Source organism: Pteropus medius, unplaced genomic scaffold (genome assembly GCF_902729225.1).
Source record: "Pteropus medius unplaced genomic scaffold, Ma_sr-lr_union100, whole genome shotgun sequence".
Lineage (NCBI taxonomy): Eukaryota > Metazoa > Chordata > Mammalia > Chiroptera > Pteropodidae > Pteropus > Pteropus medius.
The window spans coordinates 11658257-11686222 of NW_024353517.1; the positions used below are offsets into that span (position 1 = coordinate 11658257).

Sequence of the window (27966 nt, forward strand, 5' to 3'; positions counted from 1 at the left end):
TTTTCTGACTCTTCCCATGTATCTTCAACTTGACAATATATTTAAGAAACTACTTATGAATATAAAAACTACTCTAATATGAACTAATCATATATCTGTTTTAGGAAAGTTCACAAAGTTACAACCAGGAAACAGGTTTTAAAATTAGTATGTTGGACATAGAACTGTAACTTATACTTATTATCAGTAAGTAAAATCATGAGAAAAACACAAGGAATTTTCACTTGCTCAAGGTAAAAGGAGACAGGAAACTCATATAAATCCAATTTTATGTAGGTACCCAACCTGAAGTCTCTAGCAATTATGATTATAACATTTTTCCTTGATCCCTCTATATCAGCATTGTTTATAACTATAGCTGCTGTAGACTTGTGTATCTGACATTATTGCTACCCTCCCCCTGGCACTAAGTACATTATTTCCAATGCCTGATCCAGGCCAATGATAGTTGATAGATGAAAAAGGAGAAGGGAAGAAAATACATTTTATGCCTACACATAAAATTATACAGGAAGGCTATTCTGTTTAGTTATTTAGGATCATTTTGTATTCTCATACCGAGAAGTGATAAGTATGCATAAATATACATAAAGTTTCTTTGATAAAGTTTCCAACAATGACCCTTAGATTTAGCCCTTCGGGAAAAAGTATTGCTCCCAAAGGCACTGACTACTGCAAAGACATTGCTTACTAGTCAACACAAAGGGTATTATTTGGCTTCACTAGACTTAAATTCAAACTACTGTTCCTAAAACAACACACTTTATGTCTTAAGCCAAAATATAGGGTATAAATTAAAATTCATCTGAGCCAAATGGTACAAGAGGTGTTAGCAATTTAAGAATAATGTAAAATGTAGGAAACATACTTAATTTTTCCATAATCTCTTCATCTGTCATTTTGGTCTTCTTTTTCTGTTTGTCAGAAGACTTGGCACCACCATCAACATTAGAATCACCAACTGGTGCAGGAATAGGGTCAATTACAGACCGCGTATAAATCTGCAGAGAGACAGTTAATTACTGAGATTTAAGGAAAAATATTTTTAGGTATTCTTACTGGTACATTATTTGGTTCTTCTGATTTTTAACCAAAACTAAGTTGTCTCCAGTGTTCTAAAGAATGAGAATAATATTTTTAGACTTGTGTTATAAAAGACTTGTAACTAAGAAGAATAAATGTGAAACATTTTTCTTTGGCACATCATGTCTAGATTTTAAGTCTTTCTAGCAAAATAGCAGATCCATGAATGAAATTTAAGTGTAACCAGATCTAAAATGATGTGCTAGCAAGTAAAAAGAAATTTAAAAACCATATTTTTACTACAAAAGAAAAATAAAGAGCAAAATAAGAGAAACCTTGATGTTAAAATAACTATTAATATCCACAAAAATTTTACACAAATATGATTTCTATCATTTCGTTTCAAACAGCCAGTTATAGGAGATAAAGAAAACAGAGCCCTCTATCAATTAGATCAGAATCCAATGGCTGTCCTAGAGCTTTACCTGTCAACTGTATCACCACTCCGTCACACTCCACTGCATAGCACCTTCCCCATACTTTACTTGTATTAGTATGGGGAGAAGGACAAATCTCTTTCTGTCTCTATCTAAGGTCATAATTATTAAAATTCTCCCACATCTGGTTAGGAATTTCACTCTCCGCAGCCTCCTGAACAATATCAATGTTTTGAGAGAAATGGGAGATAAAATACATAAGATCTAAGTTTTAGACATAGTAGTTATTTGCATTGAGATAAACAGAGAAAGCCAGAGAAATAGATGAATTCTCTGGAAGAGAAAGTATAATATAGAAAGAAAAAGTAAGATAAATATTTTAACTTTTAAAAAAGCCATTCAATTTTAATTTTCAAAAATCTATTTTTTTTTTCTGAGAGCTTAGGTGAATTTTATTTGTTAAGAAGCTAGTTGTTTGATGAATGGTCTTTAGGTAAAGATCTCCTATTCAAATTTCCCCACACTAATATATTTTAAGCATGAGGGCATTTTAAAATTAATCATTTTAAGGCAAATACAGACTGCTGGTTTCTAAAACATACATGCACAGACACACACAGCCCAATTTACTAATCAGACACTCACAGATTTTGTATGATCCGGTCGTGGGGCAATAACAGGAGGAGTGGCCTCTTCATCATCATCGTCTTCCTCTGTTACTACTGTAGATGTTTCTGATCCCTTGGTATTCAGCTGCATTTATCACATAAGCAAAGTGAGGAAGTCAAATATAACAATACGTTAAAATATGACTATCTCTTTTAACATACTTGAAAAGCTTTTTTTAACAGTTCATTTCAAAACAACGAAAAAACCTGTCTCTAATCTAACCACTTAAAAAAAGAAAAGGTAATTCTGTAAGTAAAGTAAGTTTATGAAATAAATGTATATAATATCAAGTATTCTTAAGAGAGAATTTATGTCCTTCATATAGGGTTTAAACAAACGCTAAAAGTAAAATGAACACTTTATTTTTTAAGACCAAAAACAAAGATCTTCTAAGCTCTGTATGAGTCAGAGTCATATTCAGTTAATTAAAACAGCCAGATTCACCAGAGAAAAATGGTGACTAATGAAGCAAAAGAGGAAGACAATAACCTTTATAAAGATGTGATTATTATATGCCAGTTGTGTGCTAGGTAGGTACTTTACATGTTATACCATTTAATCTTCATATAACTCCAGGAGTGTTTCCTCCCAATTGAGGAACTGAAAATAAAATGCTGATTGTTCGATTCCTCCTAATTGAGGAACTGAAAATAAAATAGTGACTGTGCTTACATGATAACTTAAATTTCAGACAACTTTGAAGAGTGTGACAGATTTCTATTATTCAGTGTTACCGTAATCTATATTTAGTAGAATGGCGCCAGAAAATAAAGTTAGCAAGTTCTTTGTATTCCTGTTTGTATGTGGAAACATTACCAAAAGTAGCTAAACTGCTCTAAAGATCCTAAGTTTTAGTCACTCTAAGTGTCATATTGAGGAAATTTGATTTGCTTCATATGGCTTCCTCAACTAATTAAGTGGCTAGCTAAAACATGTATTAAGTAGTTATTTCTGATGGCTGTAATGTATTTTAGAAAGCAGAATAAAAACTGAGCTGTTTTAGGTATCTTAAATTAGAAAAAAAGCTACAAGTAGTAACATATTAACTTACCGCTGGTGTTCCAGAAGGGAAGCCATCTTTCTCTGAATATGAAACAGAAAATGATGCTAAATTAATAATTCAAAAAATAAAATGTCTATATAATAAAAGGAAGAAAATAGAAAGCAGAGCAAATAAAATGTTCTTAGACTGATTTCATTTTAAGTTGAATTAAGTCTTGAGAAAAACGACAATATCGGTATTCAAACAATTGAGCTAACAAATCTCAAATCTTAACAGAACTCAGTAAGTTTATGAAAAATCACTGAATTGTACTCTAAATGGGTGAATTTTATAGCATTTAAATTATACCTTAATAAAGTTATTTAAAAATTTTTGAAACTATACCTGTCAATCTGTATTATTAAAACAAAAATTTATTCATAATGATACCTTCTCCAGAAAAAATGCAGATCAAGGAACTTAAAGCAACCATTCAGACAATGGCAATTGTGTAAAGGACAATTCTTGACATAAATTTTGATCAATATGAAAGCAAATCTCTGAAGGTAAAACACAGTTCATGAAGACTAAATGTTAAAATATTTGAGTTTAGAACAAGAGTTGTCTTGTTTTACTTTTAAAATACTGCCCACCAACACATGGCAAAAAGAATACACTATTTTCTAGTCAAACACTGACTTAAAAAAAGATTACTAATTTACACAGACTTACTAGTTGACACAAAAGTTCTAGGGACAAGTTTGACCTTTTGCTAAGTACTAGATATACTTAAATACTATATGTACTAGACTAAGAAAAAAAGGTCAAAATCATTTGCCAAGGGGTCTCTATTTCTTTCTTCTTTGAACACATCCTTATTTCTGCAGTGATGCAACCGAATTAAGTACAATTAAAACTTAATTGTACTTAAAAAACTTAAAGGTATGATTTTAGCTCAATCCTATTGTTTTTAAAAACTACTTGTATCACTTAAGGGAACAGAGAAATATTAAGTGACATCTTGGATGTAATTAGTAAAATCCATGCTGAAAGAAACATGACAAATGATCTTGTTTCTTTAAGAAATAAATTGCAAGGAAAAGAGACTATGAGAACTAGTGTAAGGGAGGAGAAACTTAAAAATTAAAAAAGATTCAAGAAATATTGCAATCGACTATAATGTATGAACTTTATTCTGATCCTGATTTAAAAACACTGTTTTTTAAAATCCACTATTTTCCAGTTCTTACTTGATATTCCAATTCGGAGGTATAAATTCTTTGAGTCTAATGCTTATCTTATGTTTACATATTTGATAAGTTTTGAGTGGACTTAAACATTTTTTACTTCAAAGTCTGTGTGTTTATATAGCTAAACGACCCTCCTCCTGTCCCACTAACAATGAATAATATATTTCTAGCATGAACATGCCTATATTTCTAGCATGAACAGCACCTTTCCCCCTTCTATTGATGGAAGTCCTTCCAAAGCAGTGAAAAGAAAACAAACAAAAGGCCAAACATCCACTTTTGGCAAAACTAAGAGATCAGTAAAATTCCCAGACTCTAAATTATAAAAAAGAGCTGCTCCAATCAGTTTACAAAAGGCAGATCTATGCGAAGAGAAAAGCAGAGACAAGAAACAGCTTAGTTTTGTTTTGTTTTCTTAGAAGCAATCTTTTTATGTAAAAGAACTGGCTTCACAACTCTGCAATTTCATTTGAATCAGCCTTTTACCATTGACTAATGGCTTACCTGGAGGAGTAAAGCTCAGATATTTCTGTTTCACTGTGTTGGAGTCATAGAACTTTAAGACATCCAGCACAGCCTGAGGATTCTTCTTTTGCTCTAGTTTGGTGATATTGGAGGTCTGTAATAATCGAGCCCACTGTTCTGGCATTCCCTTACAAAAAGATGTTCAGAAATTAGTTATTTGGAGTTGCTCTAATAAAATCAATTTCTAGAGATGAACGACAAAATACGTAAAACAAATCAATCTACATAACTATAGGTTTGACTAAATTCTAAAAGGCCTAGTTTTCTATTATATCCATTTATTTAAACCTATTTTGCATAATTATAATAGGCTCAGCTACCTAGGAAAAAGATACATCCAACCACAGACACTTTTAGATGAGAAAATCACTAAGAATTCGTACTTAATAATGGATAGAAAAGTAAACTTTAAACTTAATGATGAAAGGAGAAGCTTGAGCGATGATATATGAGTCCCAATTAGGTAAACTTACAGTGAATTCTCCAGTAACAGCATCAAAGCCAACATGGATGGTGTGCTCAAAATCAGATGGAGGAGAAATTTCTGGCCGTTCTTTTTCTTTCTTCTTACTTCCTGGAAGGCATTAAAAAAAGAATCAGCCTATTTAAACAAGATTAATAAAGGTACTTATATGTTTATATTTTTCCTAAAACAAATTAGGAACAAAGTTATTCTGGAAAGATTTCCCCCAAAAGACACTGACTGATAGAAAAATTAAAAATGAAGTATAGCAACCAAGCAGAGTTGGGAACAATTAGCCAGTGTCTAGATTAAAAAAGAACATGCATTGACCCAGCACCAAGCCTGAATAAAAGGGCATGGGGCAGAAGAGACAGCCCCTTTGAATACTGTTCACTCTCTCATAAATAAAAGCCTACACCTTAGATATTGAGCAATTTGGAAAACAAGTTTATCAAATCATATCTCCTTTCAGCTATATTCATCTAGGAAGAACAATTTTCTATGACTATGTAGATAATATACACTGTATATGCAAGTAGTTTACAAAGACCACATTGCCTTTCTTGCACAACTCTAACCCTTTTTATTGAAATTAATAACTGCTACATTTTAAAGTTTCCTCATTTTTCTGTGGTTCCACTAACAATTTTTGCAACATTTCTGCCACACACCTATCATTCTCTGTATATTCTAATGCATCGGTTCCTTTTTTAACTAGCTACCTTGCTCTCAGATCACCCTGCTCTAATCTGTAACGGTTTATGCCTAGGCTTCTGGCACACCTGTTGTTTTAGGAGATTCCTTCACTTTTAACCTGTGCTAGAATCTATTTTCTGGATCCTATGTTTGCCTCTTCTTAGTATACCCCTTGATAGTTCTTGACTCTATATATATATATATTTTAGGCTGAAAATGTTTTTCTATCTCAGAATTTCTTCCAATTTCCAGTGTTGCCATTTAGGGTAAATGCCATTTGAACCACTGTTGAAAATCAATTTTCCATATATGCATAGGTCTATTTCTGGAGTTCAACTTTGCTGCAATGCTCTTTATCTTTATGCCAATACTGGACTGGCTTGATTATTGTAGTTTTAAATAAAGCATTGAAACTACATAGTATAACCCTTGTAATTTTTTGTTTTTTTTTTTTCAAAGCTGTCTGGGTAGGTCCTTTGCATGTCTATGTGAATTTTAGAATGAGCTTGACAGTTTTACAAAAAAGCGTGCTGGGATTTTGATTGGGATTGCAATGAATCTATAGATCAATTTAGAAATAATTGATTTCTTAACAATATTCAGTCTTTTAAACCATGAAAACAGTGAGTCTTTCCATTTATTTAGTTCTTTAATTATCAGCAATGTTTTGTAGTTATCATTGTACAGATATGTCCTGGCTTTTGTCAGATTTCTGCTTCGGTATATCAAAATTTCTCCAACTGCAAATGATACAGCTTTTAAAATTTTGATTTTCAATTGTTTATTGATGGCATATGGAAACACAATTGATTCTTGAATATTGATCTTATATCTTGAAACCTTACTATACGCACTTTTTAGCTCCAGTAGTATTTTTGTAGCTATCACAGTATTTCTTTTAAAAATTCAATCATGTTGTTAGTGAATAAAGACAGGTTTATGTCTTTTTTCTCACTCTGGATTCCTTTATTTATTTTTCTTGCCTTGTTGCACTGGCTAGAATCTCTAGTACACTGTTGAACAAAAGTGAGAACAGAAATTCCTGCATCCTTCCTGATCTTAGGGGAAAAGCCATTTTTGTCTTTTTGCCATTAAATTTGATGCCAGTAGCAGGTTTTACAAAGATGTTTTTTAACAGGTTATTTTACTCTATTTCATTCTATTCCAAGTTTGCTTTTATCAGAAATAGATACTAGATTTTTGTCAAATACTTTTTCTACATCTACTGAAGTGAAGATATAGTTAACCTTTTCTTTTTTGTTAATATAGTGAAACACTGGTTGATTTCCAAATGTTACACCAATCCTGCCTTCCTGAAATGAAATCCACCTGGATTCTAATTGCTAAAATCTTGCATCTATGTTCGTGAAAGATACTGGTATTATTTTCTTTTCTTATCTTTGGTTGGGGCATCACAGTAATACTATCATATAATGAGCTGGGAAGTATTCCTTTCTATTCAATTTTCTGGATGTTTGTGTAGAACTGGTACTATTTCTTGCTTAAATGTTTGGTTGAATTCACCAATGGAGCCGTCTGGGTCTGAGATTTCTTTATGGGAAGGCTACAATTTCCTAAGAAATATAGGGTATTCAGGTTACCTATTTCTTCTTGTGAGCTCTGAAAGAACTTTTCTCACTTTATCTGATGTGTTAAATTCATTTGTGCATACTTATTCATAATATTACCTTATCCTTTTAACTTCTGTAAAATCTATAGGGTCGCCACCTCTCTCATTTTCAACATGGGAAATTTGTGTCTTTTTTCTTTTTCTCCCCCATGAATCTGACTAGAGGTTTATCCATTCTACTGATATTCTCAACAAATTCATTTTTGGTTTCATTCATTTTCTGTATTGTTTTTTTCTTCTATTTCATTAATCTCCACTTTGATTTTTATTATTATTTTTTCTATTTACTTGAATCTCACCTGCTCTTCCCTTTTAGTTTATTAAGATGGCTTAAGTCATTGATTTAAAATTTTTCTTTGCTTTTCTAATACAGGAATTTAATACTATAAAAAATTTCCTCTAAGTACAGCATTAGGAACATCAAACAAATATTGTTTTAAATTTTCATTTTTATTCAGTTTAATATACTTCCTAAATATTCTTTTGCTTTCATTTACTTAGAAGTGTTTTATTTATTTTCCACATATTTCTACATCTTTCTGTTATTGATTTCTACTTTAATTACACTGTGGTCACAGAATATACTTTGTGTGATCTGAATCCTTCTAAATTTATTAAGACTTTAAAAAATGACAATAGAATGTGCTCTATCTTGCTAAATGTTCCATGTTCAGTTAGAAAGAATGTATATTTTGTTGGGTGCAGTGTTCTGTAAGTGTTGACTGGTGAAGTGGTTGATAGTTTTAGCAGCAATTTTCTGCCTAGTTTTTCTCCTAATTATTGAGAGAAGTATATTATAATCTCCAACTATAATAGGATTTATCTACTTGAAATTCTATCCATTTTTGCTTCATGTATTTTGAAGCTCTATTATTAAGCACATGAATGTTTAATTCTGTAGTATCATCACAATGAACTGACCCTAATATCATTATAAAATACCTATTCCTTATCCTTATTCCTTATCCCTTAAATAGCTAGGGTAGTATTTTTTTTTTTTCTCTAAAATCTATTTTGTCTGATAATATAGCCAGTCCAGGTTAGTATCATCCCTAAAAAACAAAAACAAAACCTTATACCCATTAGCAATCACTCCCCATTGTTCCTTCTCCCCATCTCCAAGCTCTAGGCAACCACTAATCTACCTTCCATCTCCATATATTTACCTATTCTGGCCATTTCACATAAATGGGATCATACAATATGTGATCTTTCCTAAGTGGCTTTTTTCACTTAGTTTTTAAGGCTCATTCACGTGATAGCATGTTTAAGTGCTTCGTTTCTTAAAAACTTAATGGATTATCTTTTAAAGAAATTTAGATAACTTAAAACATTTACCATTTCTAGTGATTTTCATTCTTTTATGCAGACCCACATTTCCATCTGACATCATTTTTCTTCTGCCTAAAAAATCTGGTTTAACATTTCTTGTGGTGCAGGTCTGCTGGTAGTAAATTCTTTCAGCTTTTATACATTTAAAAAAGTCTTTGTTTCCTCTTCATTTTTGAGAGATATTTCATAGGATATAGAATTCTAATTTGACATAATTTTTCTTTTAGTACTTTAAAGATGCTGTTCCTTGTCTTCTGACTTGTATTGTTACTTAAATAAAATTTACTGTCATTTTTTGTTCCTCTACATGTGATTTGTCTTTTTTCTGGCAGGCTTTTATTTTTTGGCTTACAACAGTAAGCATTTTCTAAAAATAGACTTTAGTTTTTAGAGCAGTTGATTCGCAGAAAATTGAGCCAAAGGTTTGGAAGCTTTTAAGATTCCTCTTTATCATGGCTTTAAACAACTTGATTATATGCCTTGGTCTAGTTTTCATTATATTTCCTGTGCTTGAAATATACTGAACTTCTTTAATCTATGGGTTTATAGTTTCCATTAAGTTGGAAAATTTCTAGCCACTTTTAAAAAGTATTTTTTTAATGTCTCCCCTTCCCCTTCTTTGGAGACCCCAATTCCACTTAGTCTGCCTGAAGTCCCATAGCTGTTCACTTTTGTTTTTGTTTTTTTTTTTTAAGTTTCATTTCGGATGGTTTCTTTTGCCATTGTCTTCAAATTCACTATTCTTTTGCAATGTTTAACCTACTGTTAATTCTGTCTATTATATTTTTCAATTCTAATTTGTTTTTATTCTGATTTGTTCTTTTTATATCCTCTATTGCTGCTCCTTCTTAATATGCTAAATCTTTCCTTTGGGTTCTTCAATATATGGGATACAGTTAAATATTTTAATGTCTTTGCCTACTATTTCTATCATTTGTGTCATTTCTAGATTGATTCCAATTGGTGGATTTTGCTCCTTATGGGTTTATGCATGGCTGGAAAATACTGATTGGATGCCAGACATTGAAATTTTTTTCCTTGTTAGGTGCGAGATATTTTTGTATTCCTATAAATACTGGTGAGCATTGTTCTGGGACATAGAAAGGTGATCCTTAGCTTTTTACTCATATAGAAGATAAACCGATTTAGAAACAGTTGATTCTGCTAGGTATTATTTTTAAGGTTTTGTTAAGCAGGACTGGAGCAGCATTTAATCTAGAGCTAATTGTGCCCCATTACTGAGGCAAGACCTTTATCCAATGTTTTCTATTCTAAATGGTGATGGGAACAGAAAATATTTTGGGCCCTGTGTGAGCTTCAAGGATTGTTCTAATTATTTCCAGTGGTCTTTTCTCCAGCTTTGGGTAGTGTCCTCACATGCATGTGCTACTGAAGACTCAAGGGGAACCCTCTGCAGATCTTTCTCTTTCTACAGCTCTTTACTCTCCAGTATTTGTACTACAAACTAGCTGCTTTGGCATACCCCAATTCACAGCTGTTTCTCAACTCTAGGAGACTAACTAATTGCCCCTCCCTGTGCTACAGCCTGGAAATTCTCTTCAAATAGTATGCTGGTTCAGTCATAGGACTCATCTCACTTGTTTCCCATCTCTTAAGAATCACTTTCCTTTATTGTCTGATATACAATGTCTTGAAAACCATTGTTTTGTATATTTTCTCCAGTGTTTTAGTTCTTTCAGGTGGAGGGGTAATCTATCTAGTCCCTGTTACTTATCTTGACTGGAAGTATAATAGGTATTGCTGTCTTATCTGTGGTATTATAAAATTTTAGGATGTGATTTGATGTGGTAGTCATTCATTCACTGTGCTGAGTACTCATTGAGCCTCTTCCACCTGGAAATCATATTATTCAGATCTGTGAAGTTTTTTTCTATTTTTTTTATTTCCTATTTTTTTTATTAGTTATGTTATATTGGTCCATCCTGGTCTGATTTTACAACTGCTATCTTTTCTCTTATATTTTCCATCTTTGTATTATTGTTTAATGATCTGGGAGAATTTTCTTAACCATCTTCCAATCTTCACCTATTGACATCTTTTGTTTCGGTAATCTTAAATGTTGATTTTCCAAGAATCATTTCTTATTGTTCCCTGATCATACTTTCTCTAAGAATACTTTTCTTGTTTCATGGATGCAATTCTTCCTCTCAATTATATAGTTTGTGTGTGTGTATATACTTTGGTCTTCTTCTCCCTATGTTGTTAGTTTCTTCTACATTCCTTTTTTTATCCCCTGTTGTTTTGGCCTCTCTTACGTAAGCGTTTTTCTCAAATATCTGGCACTCTATTGCTGTCTACTCATACGGAAAAGTAAGTTAACTGGATATAAGTAAGCCTTTTCATTAAAGATGGGGGTGGGGAGTGGGGTACCTAAAGTATTTTTTCAAGGGCATTCTGTTTATCCTGAGAAAAATCTTCCAATCTCTTATCTGAGGGCTTTGAGTCAAGCTATAAATGTTCTGAAAGCAGGGCAGAAGAACGAAGTTTAGTATGTTAACTTTCATTGTATCTGCTTTTTTTTATTCTGGTGCTACACCTTTTTCTGATGCTCCTGACAAAAAAAAGGGGGGGACCTCTCAGGTTTAATTTATCTTCCAATAAATGTAAACATCAGTTTGTTCTTTTTTCTCCTAGAGGATGGGAGTTATATTTGCATGCGTGTATGAGGTAGAGGAGAGATCCTAAAGTTCCTCTGACATTTCCTATATAGATTTTCAATTAATTCCTCTTCTTTTCAGCCTGTTTATTATGTCCTGCTCATCCCCCACCTCGACACACACAACTGTGTGCCTCTAAATCCTGAGCCTTGGAGACTGACCTTAAGGAAAACTGGTTCACTTCTCACAAACATTCCCCTCTGTGAATGCTTAGGCTATGTCTTCCTCCACTCTGCTTAGTTGCCACTTCTCTACCACTTCAATCTTCCAAATATGTACTGAAATCTCTTGTATACTACTGTTTCCTCTCCCATTCTCTTTGCCCTTGTGATATTTTTTTTTTCTTCTTTTTTTACTGTCATTTTAGTTGGGTCTGGAGAGGGACAGTAAATAAGAGGCAATGTTTAACCAGAAGATTTTCGTAATATAAAAGAGCTAAAAGTCATGTTGTTTGATAGGTCTGCACATATAAAGTTAGAATGTTACTGTACACTATTCTTTGAATACAAAGATGCTACTGACCTAGCATTAGTAGGAAGCATTTTTTTGACTAGTGGTGACAGATTTCTGCTCAAATGTCCACTTCCTCTTTAGGTCTCCTAGGCACATATAATATCTATTTACAAGAGACTTAGTATAGTTAAGAGGGCAGGGCACACTGGTCATAAAAAAGAGCAGAGGAAAATGCAATTGTTAAGTCTAGTATAAATTTTGCTATCTTTACTGAAATGTACCATTACACCTATCATAAACTACCTCTCATTTTCCACTAGACTGTGAGTAATCTGAGGTCGCATCCTCTACTTATCTTTGTCTCCTGACTTCTAACTCGATATCCTACATAAGAGGAAAAATTTATTAACCAACCCAACCATAAGCTAATAGTTTACTTTTTACATGGCTCTGAACTGCTGACAGAAAAACTATACAATTTCATATACTATAAAAGTGCATGTTTCTTCTTTAAAAAAAAATCTGCTCAGCATCTCACTTCTGATATGCATATGGTTGAGAAAGAAGCTATTTTCGTATATGACCCTGATGACCTGTGCAAGGTAGGCATCTAATTCAAGCTAGGTCAGCTATAGTTCCCCACGCACTCTTAGCCAGTTAGATTAGCTCAGGGGTGAATATCTAAACTAAGACAGACTTAGCACCCTGAGAATCAGTCTCTCACTAGTGAATGAAGCTATAAGAAATAAAGCCCAGGAGCTATTGCAGGCTATATTTCCTAACACAAAGAGAAAAACCACTCTGAAAATAAGAAATATGATTAGGTATACAGAAAAGGGAAAGACAAGACATATGGCAAAAGAATTCTGGTTCCTGTTGTGTCTAAAGCCCAGCCATATTTTCCAATTTAGGAATGTTAAGTTGAGAGACACATATTAAAGAAAGTTTCACATATGTTAGGAGTACAGAAAAAAAAAGTTAAAGACGTGAAAATGATTAAGCAGAACTTAAGACGTATTTACGTACATTAGTCCACTTAAAAGAAAATGACACAATATCCTAAAAATCTGTTTAATTCCATGTATTTTTATATAATACACACATATATTATATATGAATAATCTTGGTATTTTAGTAGTCCTGTTAGGAGGAGAAAAGGATACTTTTAAAAGTATCTAAAATAAAAAAGATACTGAAGCATATCTCATATCAACCAATGTGCTGGAAGGATACTGCTATATAAACAGAATCATAGCTTTATAACTCTGGAATCCAAGAACTATAAAGACCAACAACAACAAAAAATCCACAATCATCTATTTAAAAGGTGTCCACCAGGCAACTGGATCACTTGATGGGAAGTAATGACCAGGAAAGAAACTTCTAATAAAATGCACAAAAATTAGTATACTAGGGGGAAAAAAAGATTCTCAGAATCATTTCCTAACTTCACTAAACAATTAAACAAGCGGGCCGAGGAGAAGGGCCCCTGAGTCATGTGTTGCACAAAAGGTACTTAAAAGAATCATAAGTAGGCCACTACCACATCCTGTAAGGCCACCATCTTTTAGGCTACATTGGAGCTAGAGTCTAAGGGGAAAAAAACAAAAACAAAAATCATTTCTTTAAAAGAAAGACTCTTCTGTCTCTACTCTAAAAAACTAGTGATTATCCTTTTTTTTCTTTTGACCCGTAACAGCTTCAAATTGGTGAAACTAAACTTGTTCCATCACACAGAAGGGTATTTTCTAGGAAACAGGCAGAAGAGTATGGGCTGCTATTACTAGTCTTAGAATTAGATTTTTAGACCAGAAGGGATATTTACACTTCTAAATCTATCATCTTCATAACCAACCAACCAGAAGTGAGGTGCACATAGTTGAATAATTAGATGTGAAAATTGCTTTAGTTAATAAATAATATACCACTCAACACTAGCTAACTAAATAGCACTTTTAAAAATAAGCCAAGATAATGGTCATCACCATTTTCACTATCAAAACTAGACTTGATAAGCCATTTCTCACCTGGACTACTGCAAAATCTTCCTACCTAGTTTCCAACTTCAGTCCAACAAAACCTATTTTCTATACAGCTACCAGTCTCTCCTACTTAAGACAGAAATGTGACCAGGTTTTCCTCCTGTTTAAAATTCTGTAATGGTTCCCCAGGAAACAGAATAAAATCTGAGCTCTGTAGCATGGAATACAAGGCCCTTTATGACCTGCTCCTTGTCTACCTCTTCAGCCTCTTCTACTGTCTGTAGTTTTCTTCATAATCATGCTATAATTCTCTCTCCTGTTCTGCTTTCAAATCACACTAGACTGTGCTCAGTTCCACCATGACAGTGCTACGAGCAGTCCTGTGGCTGGGCCACTGAACCTCTTTTCTAGGTATGGAACACACTTTTTAACTATCAAAATCCTCCTATTTTCAGTTACTCATCCTTTAGTCTTCAACTCTAATGTAACTTCTTTAGGAAGCCTTCCCAGATAGGACAGACATTTTAACACTAACCCTATTATCGCTTTTCAGTTTGTAAATACGGGCTGTAGTTTTTGATTAGTGCCATGAAGTGCGGAGACACCATCTGCTTTATCACTGTATCTCTGATGATTCCCAGAATACATATGACACATATTAGCAGGGATGTGAAAAAGATTTGTTAAATTAAGTTGTCATAAAAGGCATAATTTCTAACTTTCTTTGTTTTCTAGTGAAACTGATTAAAACCAATAACAAATAACTGAAGATACTCCAAAGTAATTCTTTTTTTTTTAAATGAAAATATTAGCTTAATGTAAATTTGTGTAGAATAAAATCATTTATTCTGGGATTATTATGTTTTTTAAAAAATAAAAATATAATTTTTTTCCCCTTATGGACTTCTGTTCCAAGATGACAGACTAAACACACACTGTAGTCCTCCCATTCTACACCAAATCTCTTTATCATGGAACGAAATCTATGAGGAATGTCCATAATTGAAAAGTAATTAGAATAAAACTAGAGAGAAACAGCAGCTCAGGATGTAGGCAAGAGGCTGCTCCTGCACAAGTGTTGGGAGTGGTTAACCAGGTAGATTTCTGTGTTCTTATAAGCATGAATGAGCATACACACACACAGGGCTCTCTCTCATTCCTAACCCTCAAAGCTTCAGGCCATATTTGTCTCAGCTTCCGGAAAGGATTAGTTAAGTGTGAGAGGTTAGGTTAGAAATGGAGGGAAGAGCCCCAGGAAACAGGAAGAATCAAGGAGCACCCTATTCTACAAACAATCCATCTCTCTCTCTAACTGAAAACTACTGCACTCCTAAATATCCCTCCAAATAGGCTATACAAAGAAACTTTGCAGATGTTCTATTATCAGCTACAAAGCTGAATGCAATTCTCCCCAAACCTGGCCCACAAATTCAATGCAATTCTAATCAAAACATCAACAGGTTTTTAAAAAAAAATACATGATACAAGCAAATTCTAAAATTTATTTAAAAAAAAAAAAAAAAGCACAAAGAGCCAAAAGATCCTGAAGAACCGTGTATCAGATAGCAGATTTCCTCTATCAGGTATTAAGAATTATAAGGCAGTACAGTATTAGCTCAGATACAAATAAGCCAAATGCAATAAAAGAGAACACAGAAGCAGGCCTGGGCATACATGGAAACCTGACAGATAATGGCTAGTCTTGTAGGTTAGTGGGGAAATGATAAAAGTTTCAATAAATGGTCTGGAACAATAGTTAAAAAAATAAAGTGAAAATGGAACTCTCTTTACAGATCCACAAAAATCAAATCCACATAGTTCAAAGGTTTACATTGTAAAAGGCAAACTGTAGAATTTTTAGAAAAACCTAATAAAATATCTTTGACTCCTGGTTTGGCAAAGATTTCTTAAAACACAAAAGACTCAAACTATAAAAGAAAGGGACTGATCAATTCAACTACCAAAATTAATAACTCCTATTCATCAAAAGATATCACTGAAAGATTAAAAAAGCAAATTATAACCTGGAAAACTATACTTAATAGCATTTAACTGACAAAGGATTAGTATCCAGACTATTAGGAATGTTTATCAATAAATAATAAAAAAAAAAAAAGAAAAATGGGTTAAAGAATATGTCAGAGAGAACACAAATAGTAGATTAACATGCAAATGCAAGTTGAAACCACAATGAGATACCATTTCACAACTCCCAAATCAGCAAAAATTAAAGTCCTGTAATACAAGGATTTGCAAGGATGTTTAGCAATGGGAACGTTTGTGTTCTATTTGTGTTCTATGAACATAAAACAACTTTAGAAAGCAATCTGAAAAAAAAAAAGTCAAATCAAACATGGGAATACCCTGTAATCCAGCAATTTTACTCCTAAACATACACCTCACGGCAAACTTTAAATCTTTGTCCAGAACCTACACCAATACATTTACATCCTGGCTCAATATAGGCCAGCCTCAGAGATATTGCGGTTTGGTTCCAGACCATCACAATAAAGTAAGTATCACGATAAAGCAAATCACAAATTTTTTTGGTTTCCCAGTGCTTATAAAAGTTATGTTTACACTATTCTATAATCTATTAAGTGTGCAATAGCATTATGTCTAAAAAAACAATGTACATACCTTATTTAAAAAAATACTTTACTATTTAAAATATGCTAACCATCATCTGAGCCTTCACTGAGTTGTAATCTGTTTGCTGGTGGAGGATGTTATCTCATGTTGACGGCTGCTTGCTGATCAGGGTGGTGATTGCTGAAGGTTGGGGTGGCTGTGGCAATTTCTTAAAATAAGACAATGAAGTCCGCTGCATTGATTGACTATTCCTTCCACAAACGATTTCTCTGGAGCATGTGATGCTGTTTGATAGCATTTTACTCACAGTAGAACTTCTTTCAAAATTAGAATCAATCCTCTCAAACTCTGCTGCTGTTTTATCAATTAAGTTTATGAAATATTCTAAATCTTTTGTTGTTATTTCAACAGTCTTCACAGTATCTTCACCAGGGGTAGATTCCATCTCAAGAAACCAATTTCTTTACTCATCCGTAAGAAGCAACACCTTCTCCATTAGTTTATCATGACATTGCAGTGATACAGTTACATCTTTAGGCTCCACTTCTAATTCTAGTTCTCTTGCAATTTCCACCACATCTGCCATTACCTCCTTCACTGAAGTCTTGAACTCCTCGAAGTCATCCATGAGTGTTGGAATCAACTTCTTCCAAATTCCCGTTAATGTTGACGTTTTGACCTCTTTCCATGAGTCACGAATGTTCTTAACGGCCTCTAGAATGGTGAATCCTTTTCAGGTTTTCAACTTACTTTGCCCAAATCCCTAAGAGGAATCACTATCGACGGCAGCTAGAGCCTCATGAAATGTATTTCTTAAATAATAAGACATGAAAGTCAAAATAACTCCTAGATCCATGGGCTGCAGAATGGATGCTGTTGGCAAGCATGAAAACAGTATTAACCTTGTTGCACAACTCCATCAGAGCTCTTGTGTTACCAAGGTGCATTGTCAATGAGCAGTGGTACTTTGAAAGGAATCTTCTTGTCTGAGCAGCAAGTCTCAAGACTGGGCTTAAAATATTCAGTAAACCATGTTGTCAACAGATGTGCTGTCATCCAGGCTTTGTTGTTACCATTTATAGAGCAGAGGGCAGAGAAGATTTAGCATAATTCTAAGGGCCCTAGGATTTTCAGAATGGTAAATGAGCCCTGGCTTCAACTTAAAGTCCCCAGATGCATTAGCCCCTAACAAGAGAGTCAGCCTGTCTTTTGAAGCTTTGAAAGTGGAATGACTTCTATCTAGCTTTGAAAGTCCTTGATAGCATCTTCTTCCAATAAATCTGTTGTTTAGTGTAGCCACCTCATTAATTATCTAGATCTTCTGGAAAACTTGCTGCAGCTTCTACATCAGCTGCTTCAGCTTGCACTTTTATGTTATAGAGATGCCTTCTTTCCTTAAGCCTCATGAACCAACCTCTGCTAGGTTCAGACTTTTTTCCTGCACTTTCTTCACCTCTCTCAGCCTTTGAAGAATTGAAAAGAGTGAGGGTCTCATTCTCGGTTAGGCTCTGGCTTAAGGGAATGCTGTGGCTAGTTTGATCTATCCAGACCACTAAAACTTTCTCCATATCAGCAATAAGGTTGTTTTGCTTTCTTATCATTTATTTGTTCACTGGAGCAGCACTTTTAATTTCCTTCAAGAACTTTTCCTTTGTATTTACCACCTGGCTGTTTGACGTAAAAGGCCGAGTTTTTGGCTTTCGACATGCCTTCTTCATTAAGCTTAATCATTTCTTTTTTTTCTTTTTTTTTTTAAGGCAAGGCAACCCTTGGTTGACCTCACAGATTGCAAGGACCTTGTCAGCTTACAATCCCTTTTTTATTTTTTATGCCTACAGCATCTGGTCTTCCTACGTGGTCTCCCATCCAAGTACTAACCAGACCCACCCTGCTTAGCTTCCGAGATTGGATGGGATTGGGCCTGTTCCAGGTGGCATGCCGTTGACATAATCATTTATACCTTTTGATTTAAAGTGAAAGACAAGCACTCTTCTTCTCAATTGAACACTTAGAAGCCATTGTATATTAATTGGCTAAATTTCAATACTGTTGTGTCTCAGGAAATAGGAAGGCCCGAGGAGAGGTTGAGAGATGGGGGAATGGTTGTTAGTGGAGCAGTCAGACAAATCTAACATTTATCAATTATGTTTGCCATCTTATATGGGTATGATTCATAGCGCCCCCAAACAATTACATTAGTAATATCAAAGATCACCAATCACTGATTACTATAATATATAATGTAATGTAGTATAATAGAATACAATGTAATATAGTATTTGCTGAAATATAATAACGAAAAAGTTTGAAATAGTGGGAGAGTTACCAAAATGTGACACACAGACATGAAATAAACAAATGCTGTTAGAAAAATGGCACCGATAGAGTTGCTTGATGTACAGTTGCCACAACCTTCAATTTGTAAAAAATGCAGTAACTGGAAAGCAATAAAATGAGGTATGCCTGTACACACATAACTGAAACAGAAGTTTCATGAAACAACTCTCACTATGTGAAATCATACTGAGTTTGAGAAACCCCAGCCTAGATTCATGTTTGAGGAAGATATATTAACATGCTGATTGCTGAGTACTGCCTCAGATGCTTGTGAGAGCATTACAGAATAATGATAAAAAGACCACTACTCAGAAATCAGAAAAACTCTTAACTTCACCACACAATTGGCTCTAGGGATTTCAGATAGGACACTACATAACCATTCCTATAAAAGTAGGTCTATATAACCATTCTTATAAAAGTAGACTCTATATAACCATTCCTATAAAAGTAGGTCTTTCTCAAATATAACAAATCTCATTAATGTTGGGAAGCCAACATGGTCCAAACTCTGAAAAATGAAGGAGTACAGAAATTCATTTGACATAATGAGTAGGCTGAGCAACAACCTTAGTTTTACTCTTATCTATCACAGTTTAAAATAAACTAGACTTTCTAATAGTGCCTATATATCACCATCAATTGTTTTCTTGGATCTGTTTATTGTTCTCATCGCATAAAAAAATCAACTTACTATACTTTAATTGAAAAGGTATCGAAACGGGTAACAAAATAAGTTAACTGCGACTCTTGAAACCACTACAGCTATTTACCTTTCTCTGTGCCTGAGAATATAGAGATGATTTTATTCCTGGGCTTTTTCTCCTCTGGAACAGAAGGCAAAGGTTTCAAACTATGATTAGCTGACAAAGGGTCTTTGCCTCCAGTGCTAAAAATGGTACTGCTCATTCTCACGGGAGGCGCTGGAGGCTTGTCTTCCAGTTCTCCGTTATCAGACATGATTCAGAATTATGATGTGACCTGAAATAGGCAAAAACATACAGTTAATAACAAGGTAAAAAACAGTATGGACAAACACAAAACAGTAATAATCCCCTTCCCTACTCCCCTTCCCAACCTCAACTTAGAAAATGTTATCCATTTAGAGTGAAATTTGCAAAATTCATAAAACTCAACAAGAGGTGAAATTGGTTACCAATACAGGCAATCTCCCCTAACAAAGTTAGTAAATGGTTGCCTGAGGGAACGTCTGAAAAGCCATGTCTGGTTTTAAGAGGATTATGGTAGTTTTGGGAAAGCATGATGATACTAACATATCAAAAACTATGCACCTAGTCTATGGCCATGCCACCCAGAACATGCCCAATTTCTTCTGAGCTCGGAAGCTAAGCAGGGTCGGGCCTGGTCAGTACTTGGATGGGAGACCACCTAGGAATACCAGGTGCTGTAGGCTTAAAAAAAAAATGCACCTAATCAATTGATTCTAAGAATAAATGTTCCACTGAAAACACAGACAACATTGACTCTTAAAAAAAGAGAATTCCTAAGAGGAAGACTATGTCCTAACCAGCCAATCAAAGGATATGTCTGATATATCTCCATTTCTATAGCAGCAGTAGGACATTTGCTATTAAATATATCAACCAGCCCCCACTCCCAATCTGATTTCATGCTCACCAGCCTTGTGATTACAACTTAGCCTTCATATAAACCTTCCTAAAGGATGAGACTGTGCCACTGATGCAATATGTGGTCTCTCTGATATATTGACATCCTAACTACACATGTTGGTCCTTTCTGAATTTTGCAGACAGTGCTATAGAACTTGATCCATTTGGGAACACTGACAAAAATAAATCCAGAGCTTGACTAAAAACCAGAGTATGGCCACATCCCAAGGTTCTGTCATCCTGTGATGCCCTTTTCAGGCAGCCAAGTAACCCCTCTTACTCACATGGCTGAGTGGAAATTTAACCTTGTTACATATACATATTTTATGTCTTTAAAAAAGTGAATCATACACATTTAAAATCAGCCCTAGGCGAGGTGATGCGTAATTTACAGTTGAGTTCTGATGGACTACAAATTTTAGAAAACACATTTCCCTATTAAACTGGGTTTTGATCAGTAATTAGATCCTAATTTATTATAAAGTTATTTAATGCATGTAAGCAAACAAAACTTTGCATATGTAATGAAAAGAATGCCAACTATATTTACATAAAATTAAAAATAATTTATTTGGTTTGAATGCTAGTATGTGAAGAAAAGTAGGTATAATTTGAGAGGAACTAAGGGATAAAGAGATAATTACTCCTAATTCTACTCCAAATCTTACAGCTTGTTTTCCTTGATAGGAGCATGTCACCAGCACTACTATGCATTTGATCTGCCATAATGACAGTTATTTTTCAGCCTACAAAAGATGGAGAATGAGAGAAAATAAAGGGGAAAATAAAATTTCTGGGAATAAGCAGCTAGAGAAGGGCGGGGAAAAGGGAGTGAGAAAAGATTTATATCTGTGTGAGAAAGACTGCCTGAAGTAAAATTAAACTACTGGTGGTCAAAGGAAGAAATGGGAGTGAGATCTAGGAAGGTAGTGCAGGTGACATATAGTCGGATGATTCTTCCAAACCAGCTGGTCACAAAACATATTTTGTTTTGGGGTGGGATGCAAACAGGATGTGAGTGGCTATTTAAGTGTGGACTGCCAGGTGTGTATTACATGAGGGGACTTATCTATTGGTGCAAATAGAAGAAAGACAAGGCCTAGTAACAACACTTTGAAGATTATTTGATGAATTGATAAACCAAGTCTGATGTCATAACATTAAGGCAAAACAGATTAACCCTAGAGCAGTTCACTTTCATTTTAATCACCAGTGACAACAGAATCAGCAAGATCAGATTTTGGTTGCACGGTAAATGCTCCATATTTATGCATATTAAATTAAAAAATCAGAATAAAATTTCAAAATACATTTGCATGCACATATAAAAGGAAATGCATCAAAATGTTAACAGTTGTTATCCCTGGCCAGTAACTAATTTTAACTTAATTATGATCATCACAGTTGTGGTTTAAAAAAATCAATATAGAACAGTCAGTGTACAGTAATTATTTGGTGTGAACTGACTACAAATTCTGTCCTTAAGGCTGGCTCATAGATGGTACATGACCAGAAACTGCCAGTGCACCTTCAGCTGCATGTTGTCCAGTACTGTGGTAAAGAGCATGAGTTGTGAAATCAGATTGCTTTGTTTGGAATCCTGGTTCCACCATTTATTTGTGTGCTTCAGGGCTCCTTGGAGGAGTGGATGGTTCCAGGCCTGGGACAGGAAGGTAAAAGATAAGCCTAGAGCATCTTAAGTACTTAAAAAGGATTAGTGCATGTCAAAGGACTTAGGAAAGAGTTCCAAAAAGCCAAGGCTAGAATGATTTGAGCAACAAAATAATAAAGCAGTATTAGATTATAACCCAAAGTATAAAATACATATTATATATATATATACATATATATATATATATACACACATACATACACACACACACACATATATATATATTTATATTGATACGATAAATATAATGGGGGAGGGAACAAATCTTCCTTACAAAAACATTCCAAATAATAAATATAGATACAACCTTTTCTAGAAGTTAAAGCTTAACTTCCCTCCATACTTGAGTGTAGGCTGGACTTAATGACGCATTTCCAAAAAATATGGAAGAGGTAAAATGACTTTGCAGTAAAAAATCTAGTAAACACTGTGTCAACGTAAGAAATGTCCAAATCTGTAGAGAATTTTAATAAAAATTTATTTGAGCCAAAAGGAGTGGAAGCAAGATCTCAACAGACTGAAGTAAATGCTTCAGAGAATAAGTTTGCAGTTTATGCATTTGAGATTAAAGAGAGAACACAAGGAAGATTATATGAAGTTGGGAAGAAGAAACGGGATGGGATTATAGAATAGTTAAGATTATATGCTCTCTTAGGAGTGGTTACTGGTTTATTTCAAAGGTGTGTTAACCTAGATGCAAAGAAACAATGTACAGGGCTTGCTTAAGGTAAAGATAAACCTTTTACTAAAAAGTTATATGCCTGGGGTGTGACTACCCACTATGACCTGACCAGTTAGAAATTTATGATCAGGTCATTCTGTGAGGTGACTTTCCATAGAACCCCTTATTTCATTACGACTGCATTAATCAGTGATAAGTCATGTTGATATCACTCATCCCCTGATCTAATGGGATGAGAAGTTCACTTCACCTCTGTGGTATTCTTCCTCAAAATCCATAACTCAATCTAATCATGGGAAAAACATTAGACTAACCCAAACTGAGTTCTACAAGGCTCTTGACCATTAGCCCTCAAAACTGTCAAGGACGTGTAAAACAAAAACTGAGAAACTGTCACAGAGCAGAGGAGTCTAAGAAGATATGACAATGTGGTATCCTGGAACAGAAAAAGGACATTAGTGGAAAAACTGGTGAAATCCAAATAAAATCTAGAGTTTAGTTATTAGTAATGTACCAATGTAGGCTTCTTTGCTTTGACATACATTTTATGGTTTATGTAATGCTAACATTAAGGGAAGATGGGTGACAGCCATATTGAAAATCTACTCTTTGCAACTTCTCTGTAAATCTAATACAATCATTCCAAAATAAAAAGTCTATCTAAAAAATAATAAGTTCCTCCAAAAGTTAAATATAGTTACCTAACATATGACCTAGCAATTCCACTCCCAGTACACACCTAAAGGAACTAAAAACATATGTCCACACAAAAACTTGTATATAAATGTTCATAGCAGCATTATTCTTCACAGTCAAAAGATGGAAACCACCAAAATGCCCATCAATAGGTGAACAGACAGACAAATCATGGTATATCCACATAATGAAATATTATTCAGCCATAAAAAGGAATTAAGTGATGACATATGCTACGACATTGTTGAATCTTGAAAACATAAGTGAAAAAAGCCAAATACAGGAAAGACCACATATTGTATGATTCTGTTTATATGAAATATCCAGAACACGTAAATCCATAGAGAAATTAGATTAGTAGTTGCTAGAGGGTGAGAGGAACGGGATGTGACTGCTAATGGCTATGGAATTACTTTTGGTGGAATAAAAATGTTCTGGAATTAGACATTGATAATGGTTGCACAACCTTGTGAATATATTAAAATCAGTCACTGAATCATACACTTTAAAATGGTAAATTTCTATTATGTGAATTATATCTCAATTTTAAAAAAGAATGTTTACTGCACAAAATAAAAATTAAATGCATTAATATTCAGTGTTGCTGCTACTACTATTCTATGAAAGAAGTTAGAGGACTTAGTTCTTTTCTAAGAGTGGAAAAGACCAATACATACTCACTTAAGTTAGGTCATGCATGCCCTTTATCAATATCTGATCTCAACACATGCAAATTAAAAACCAGTTTCTTCAAAGTAGCAGTTCTCAATACATTTTGGCCTCAAGACCCCTTACACTTTTAAAAATATTTGAGATTCCCAAATAATTTTTGTTTATGTGGGTTACATCTGTCTGTAATTACTGTAAGAAATTAAAACAAGTTATTTAAATATTTATTTTATTAAAAAATAAACCCATTACATGTTAATGTAAATAACACTTGAGAAAATAAAATAAAATAAACTCGAAAAAGGTGGCATTATTTTACATTTCTGCAAATCTTTTAAATGTCTGGCTTCATAGAAGACAGTTGGATTGTCTTATCTGTTTCTGCATTCAATCTACTGTGTTATGCTTTGAAGTATATGAAGAAAATCTGGTCTACAGAGATATGTAGCTGAAAAAGAAAGTATTTTAGTAGCTTTCAAATAATTGTGGTATCCCTCAATAACTAAAAGTTAGTTACTAAGGACTGGGAAACTGTCAAACTCAAGAAAGTAGATGTAACTTTTCTAAAATTCAAATTTTCACTTGAAAGCTTAAATTTTATCGATTGCCAACATCTAAGAGAAAATGTCTGCCAAATACCTAAGTATGAACACCAGAGTTTGTGGGTCAGTTGTTCTTTCAAGTAAAAATAGTATTCCATGAAAAAGGGGATAGTTTAGTTCAATCACATAAGTAGTTTTTTGCAAGACAACCACTGATTTTTCATAAGCTCCTCATACTTCCCATTTTGCTATATACTTTAAAAGTGAACTCAAAAGTAAAAATATAAAAAGATTAATAATTTCATTGTTTCATCAAGTACATACTTAAGTAAACCTGGCTTTAAAAAAAAAAATTACAACCCCATGGCCAATGCCTTCATTTGTGTTAAAATACAGGCAGTTTACCCACCACTGCTTTTGCTCCATCAGTGCAAATGTCAACACAGTGTAAAAGGCAAAGAACATCTTAACGTTATTATGAAAATAGGTTCTGACCTAATGGCCCCTAAAAGGTACCACAGACTACACACTTTGAGAATTACTGCTTTAAAGTGTACCCCAGCTCTATATCTCACTCTCATACCTCCAATTCTTTCTGATGTTTTATTGCAGTGGCAGAAGATCCATATTTATTTCATCCCATATTCAACAGAACATATTTTTAACATGGGAAAAGGTAATCAATAGCTAGATATCCAAGCTAGGGCACAAAAACCTAGTCAAACTTTAACACAATGAATATTGATACACATGCAATGGTATTTACTATATTGTTCTGCTTAACAAAAATCAGAAAGATCAGTAGGCTTTCGTGGGTGAGCCAGAGAAACTAATTGATATTTATATGAAAAACACCACTGAATTCTAAGCAAATGACAGTAAGCGGCAACTTTTAGAACACAGCCTTTCTTTATATACTTTGATTATCAAAACAAAATTCTTTACGGCTCCATTTTAATATACTGTGAAGTAACTTCTCATTTTCTGCAGAAATTCAGTCCAACAGAACTAAAGAAGAGCCAATACATTGTGTTTCAGAACTTTCTTCTTGGTGATCGTATATTATAAATGAAGTTAGATTATCTGTCTCAAGGCAAATCCCAATTAACATGACATACCCTGTAGGAAACACATGCTGAAACAAAACCCAAATTTAATACTAAACATATGAATCACAGATGTCTCTAATAAAATGGCTCAATGACAATTATGGCAGCAACAACAATTCTAAGTGATATGCCGCACGAGTGATTAGATCTTAGTAAATATAAGCACTACCTTTGATACAACATCGATGACTACTCTGCCACCAGCTTAGCTACAGACTTTATCACTTCATCTCAGGATTTCTCTAACTAGTCTCTGTGTCTTCTTCACCTACTGTTCACAAAAAGAGGTTAGAAAAAGCTCTGACTGGCTTCCTGAAGTTTCTATGCATTCAGTTACTGTTCAGAGAAAGAACTGGTTAAATGCACAGCTACCCATAACCAAAAGACTGAGGACTAAACTCTGGCTAAGGCCATTTACTAGTGAATCAATCTGATCTCAAAGAATGCACCACATAAAATTCTATGCTTCATGTTCCCCAAATATATCAAAGACTTTCTTGGCCTAAATCTTTGTGAATATATTTCTTCATTCTCAAAGTTCCTTCATCCTTTTCTTTTCTAATTTTTAGTTTTCAATTAGAGTTGAATTCAATATTATTTCATATCAGTTTCAGGTGTACAACATAGTGGTTAGACATTTGTATCATTTACAAAGTGATCCCCCTGATTAGTCTAGTACCCACCTAGTACTATAGTTATTACAATATTACTGACTATATTCCCCATGCTGTACTTTACATCCCTGTGACTATTTTGTAATTATCAATTTGGACTTCTTAATCCCTTCACCTTTTTCACCCAGTTCTCCAATTTCCCTTCCCATCTGGCAATCACCAGTTTGTTCTCTATACCTATGAGTCTTTTTTATCCTTTTCTTTATCTAACCAAATCTTTTCATGCTCAATAAAAACTATTCCCTATATAAGGTCATTCTTGTGTACTTATCCCTGCTTAAAATGACCCCTCATATCTTCTGAATGTGAGTTATACAGGAAAATAAATCCAGAGAGTATTAAAGTTGGAAAGGATTAGAATTTATCTGGTCCATTTTCCCTATTTTATATATAAAAGAACTGACTCACCAAAAAGTGGTCTGCCTAAAGTAACACAAATCTAATTACTAACGAAACTAAGTTTTGAATTCAAGTTTACCAACAACCATTCTTTGGCAATGAATTATAACTGTGCACTACTAATTATAATTTTGGGTGTTTTTCCTACCCAAGGCTTAAAGCGATTTAAAGACAGGAATTATACTACTACTACCATCACCACTACTAATATACTATTTTACTATCTCCTATAATGTTTAACATAGGATATTTCAAATACTTTCATGAGTCTTACATTTCCCAATACTTTTCTGGTGAGATCCTTGCATGTATTAGACAATAATCTTTACTGATTTATGAAATATACTGTGCCTAGATGAAATATTATTCTTCCTGAATTTATTAGTTCTCTTATCAAAGAGCATTTCACTAGAAAACCAACTATCTTGTATTAACAAAAATATCTTTGAAAAGATTTATAGTTTTCTCCTAACAACCAATTCACAGCCTTAGTCTTTGATCCTTTTCCATAAAGCAATGTATTTTTTTGTGTATTGCTTCTAATGACATTGCTGACTGCCTAAAAAGTGCTAAAAGAGGATAGACAAGGTTCTTTACATCTTATAGTCAGAAATAATAATATAAAATCAATTCATGGTAAAATACCGATTTACCTGTTTTGCTCCATCATTACTCAAGTGTTTTATAAAAAAAAAAAAAAAGAGCAAATAATAAGTAACGTCTCTCTCCAAATCTGTTCAAACACTTTTTACTTTTTCTACTTTTCAGTGAAAAACAAGTAGGCGAAACAAAAAGCATGCCCAAAACACACTGTACTCTTCTAACAGGCCTATTGTTTAATTG

General features: G+C 33.8%; 1 protein-coding gene and 2 pseudogenes across 1 annotated transcript in view; 1 reads left to right on the forward strand and 2 right to left on the reverse strand.

Moving 5' to 3' along the window:
* Positions 1-27966, reverse strand: part of PAK2 (p21 (RAC1) activated kinase 2) — a 77459-nt gene that overhangs the window by 24127 nt on the left and 25366 nt on the right. The window contains exons 2-7 of the mRNA XM_039850519.1: positions 19823-20030; positions 5360-5460; positions 4866-5013; positions 3181-3212; positions 2106-2213; positions 869-1001 (exon numbers count right to left, since the gene is read on the reverse strand). Of these exons, the coding sequence (XP_039706453.1) occupies positions 869-1001; positions 2106-2213; positions 3181-3212; positions 4866-5013; positions 5360-5460; positions 19823-20009 (709 nt within the window). The 5' untranslated portion in view covers positions 20010-20030. The remainder of the gene's footprint in view (positions 1-868; positions 1002-2105; positions 2214-3180; positions 3213-4865; positions 5014-5359; positions 5461-19822; positions 20031-27966) is intronic.
* LOC120593105 (uncharacterized) lies at positions 18542-18658 on the reverse strand (annotated as a pseudogene).
* LOC120593157 (uncharacterized) lies at positions 20345-20463 on the forward strand (annotated as a pseudogene).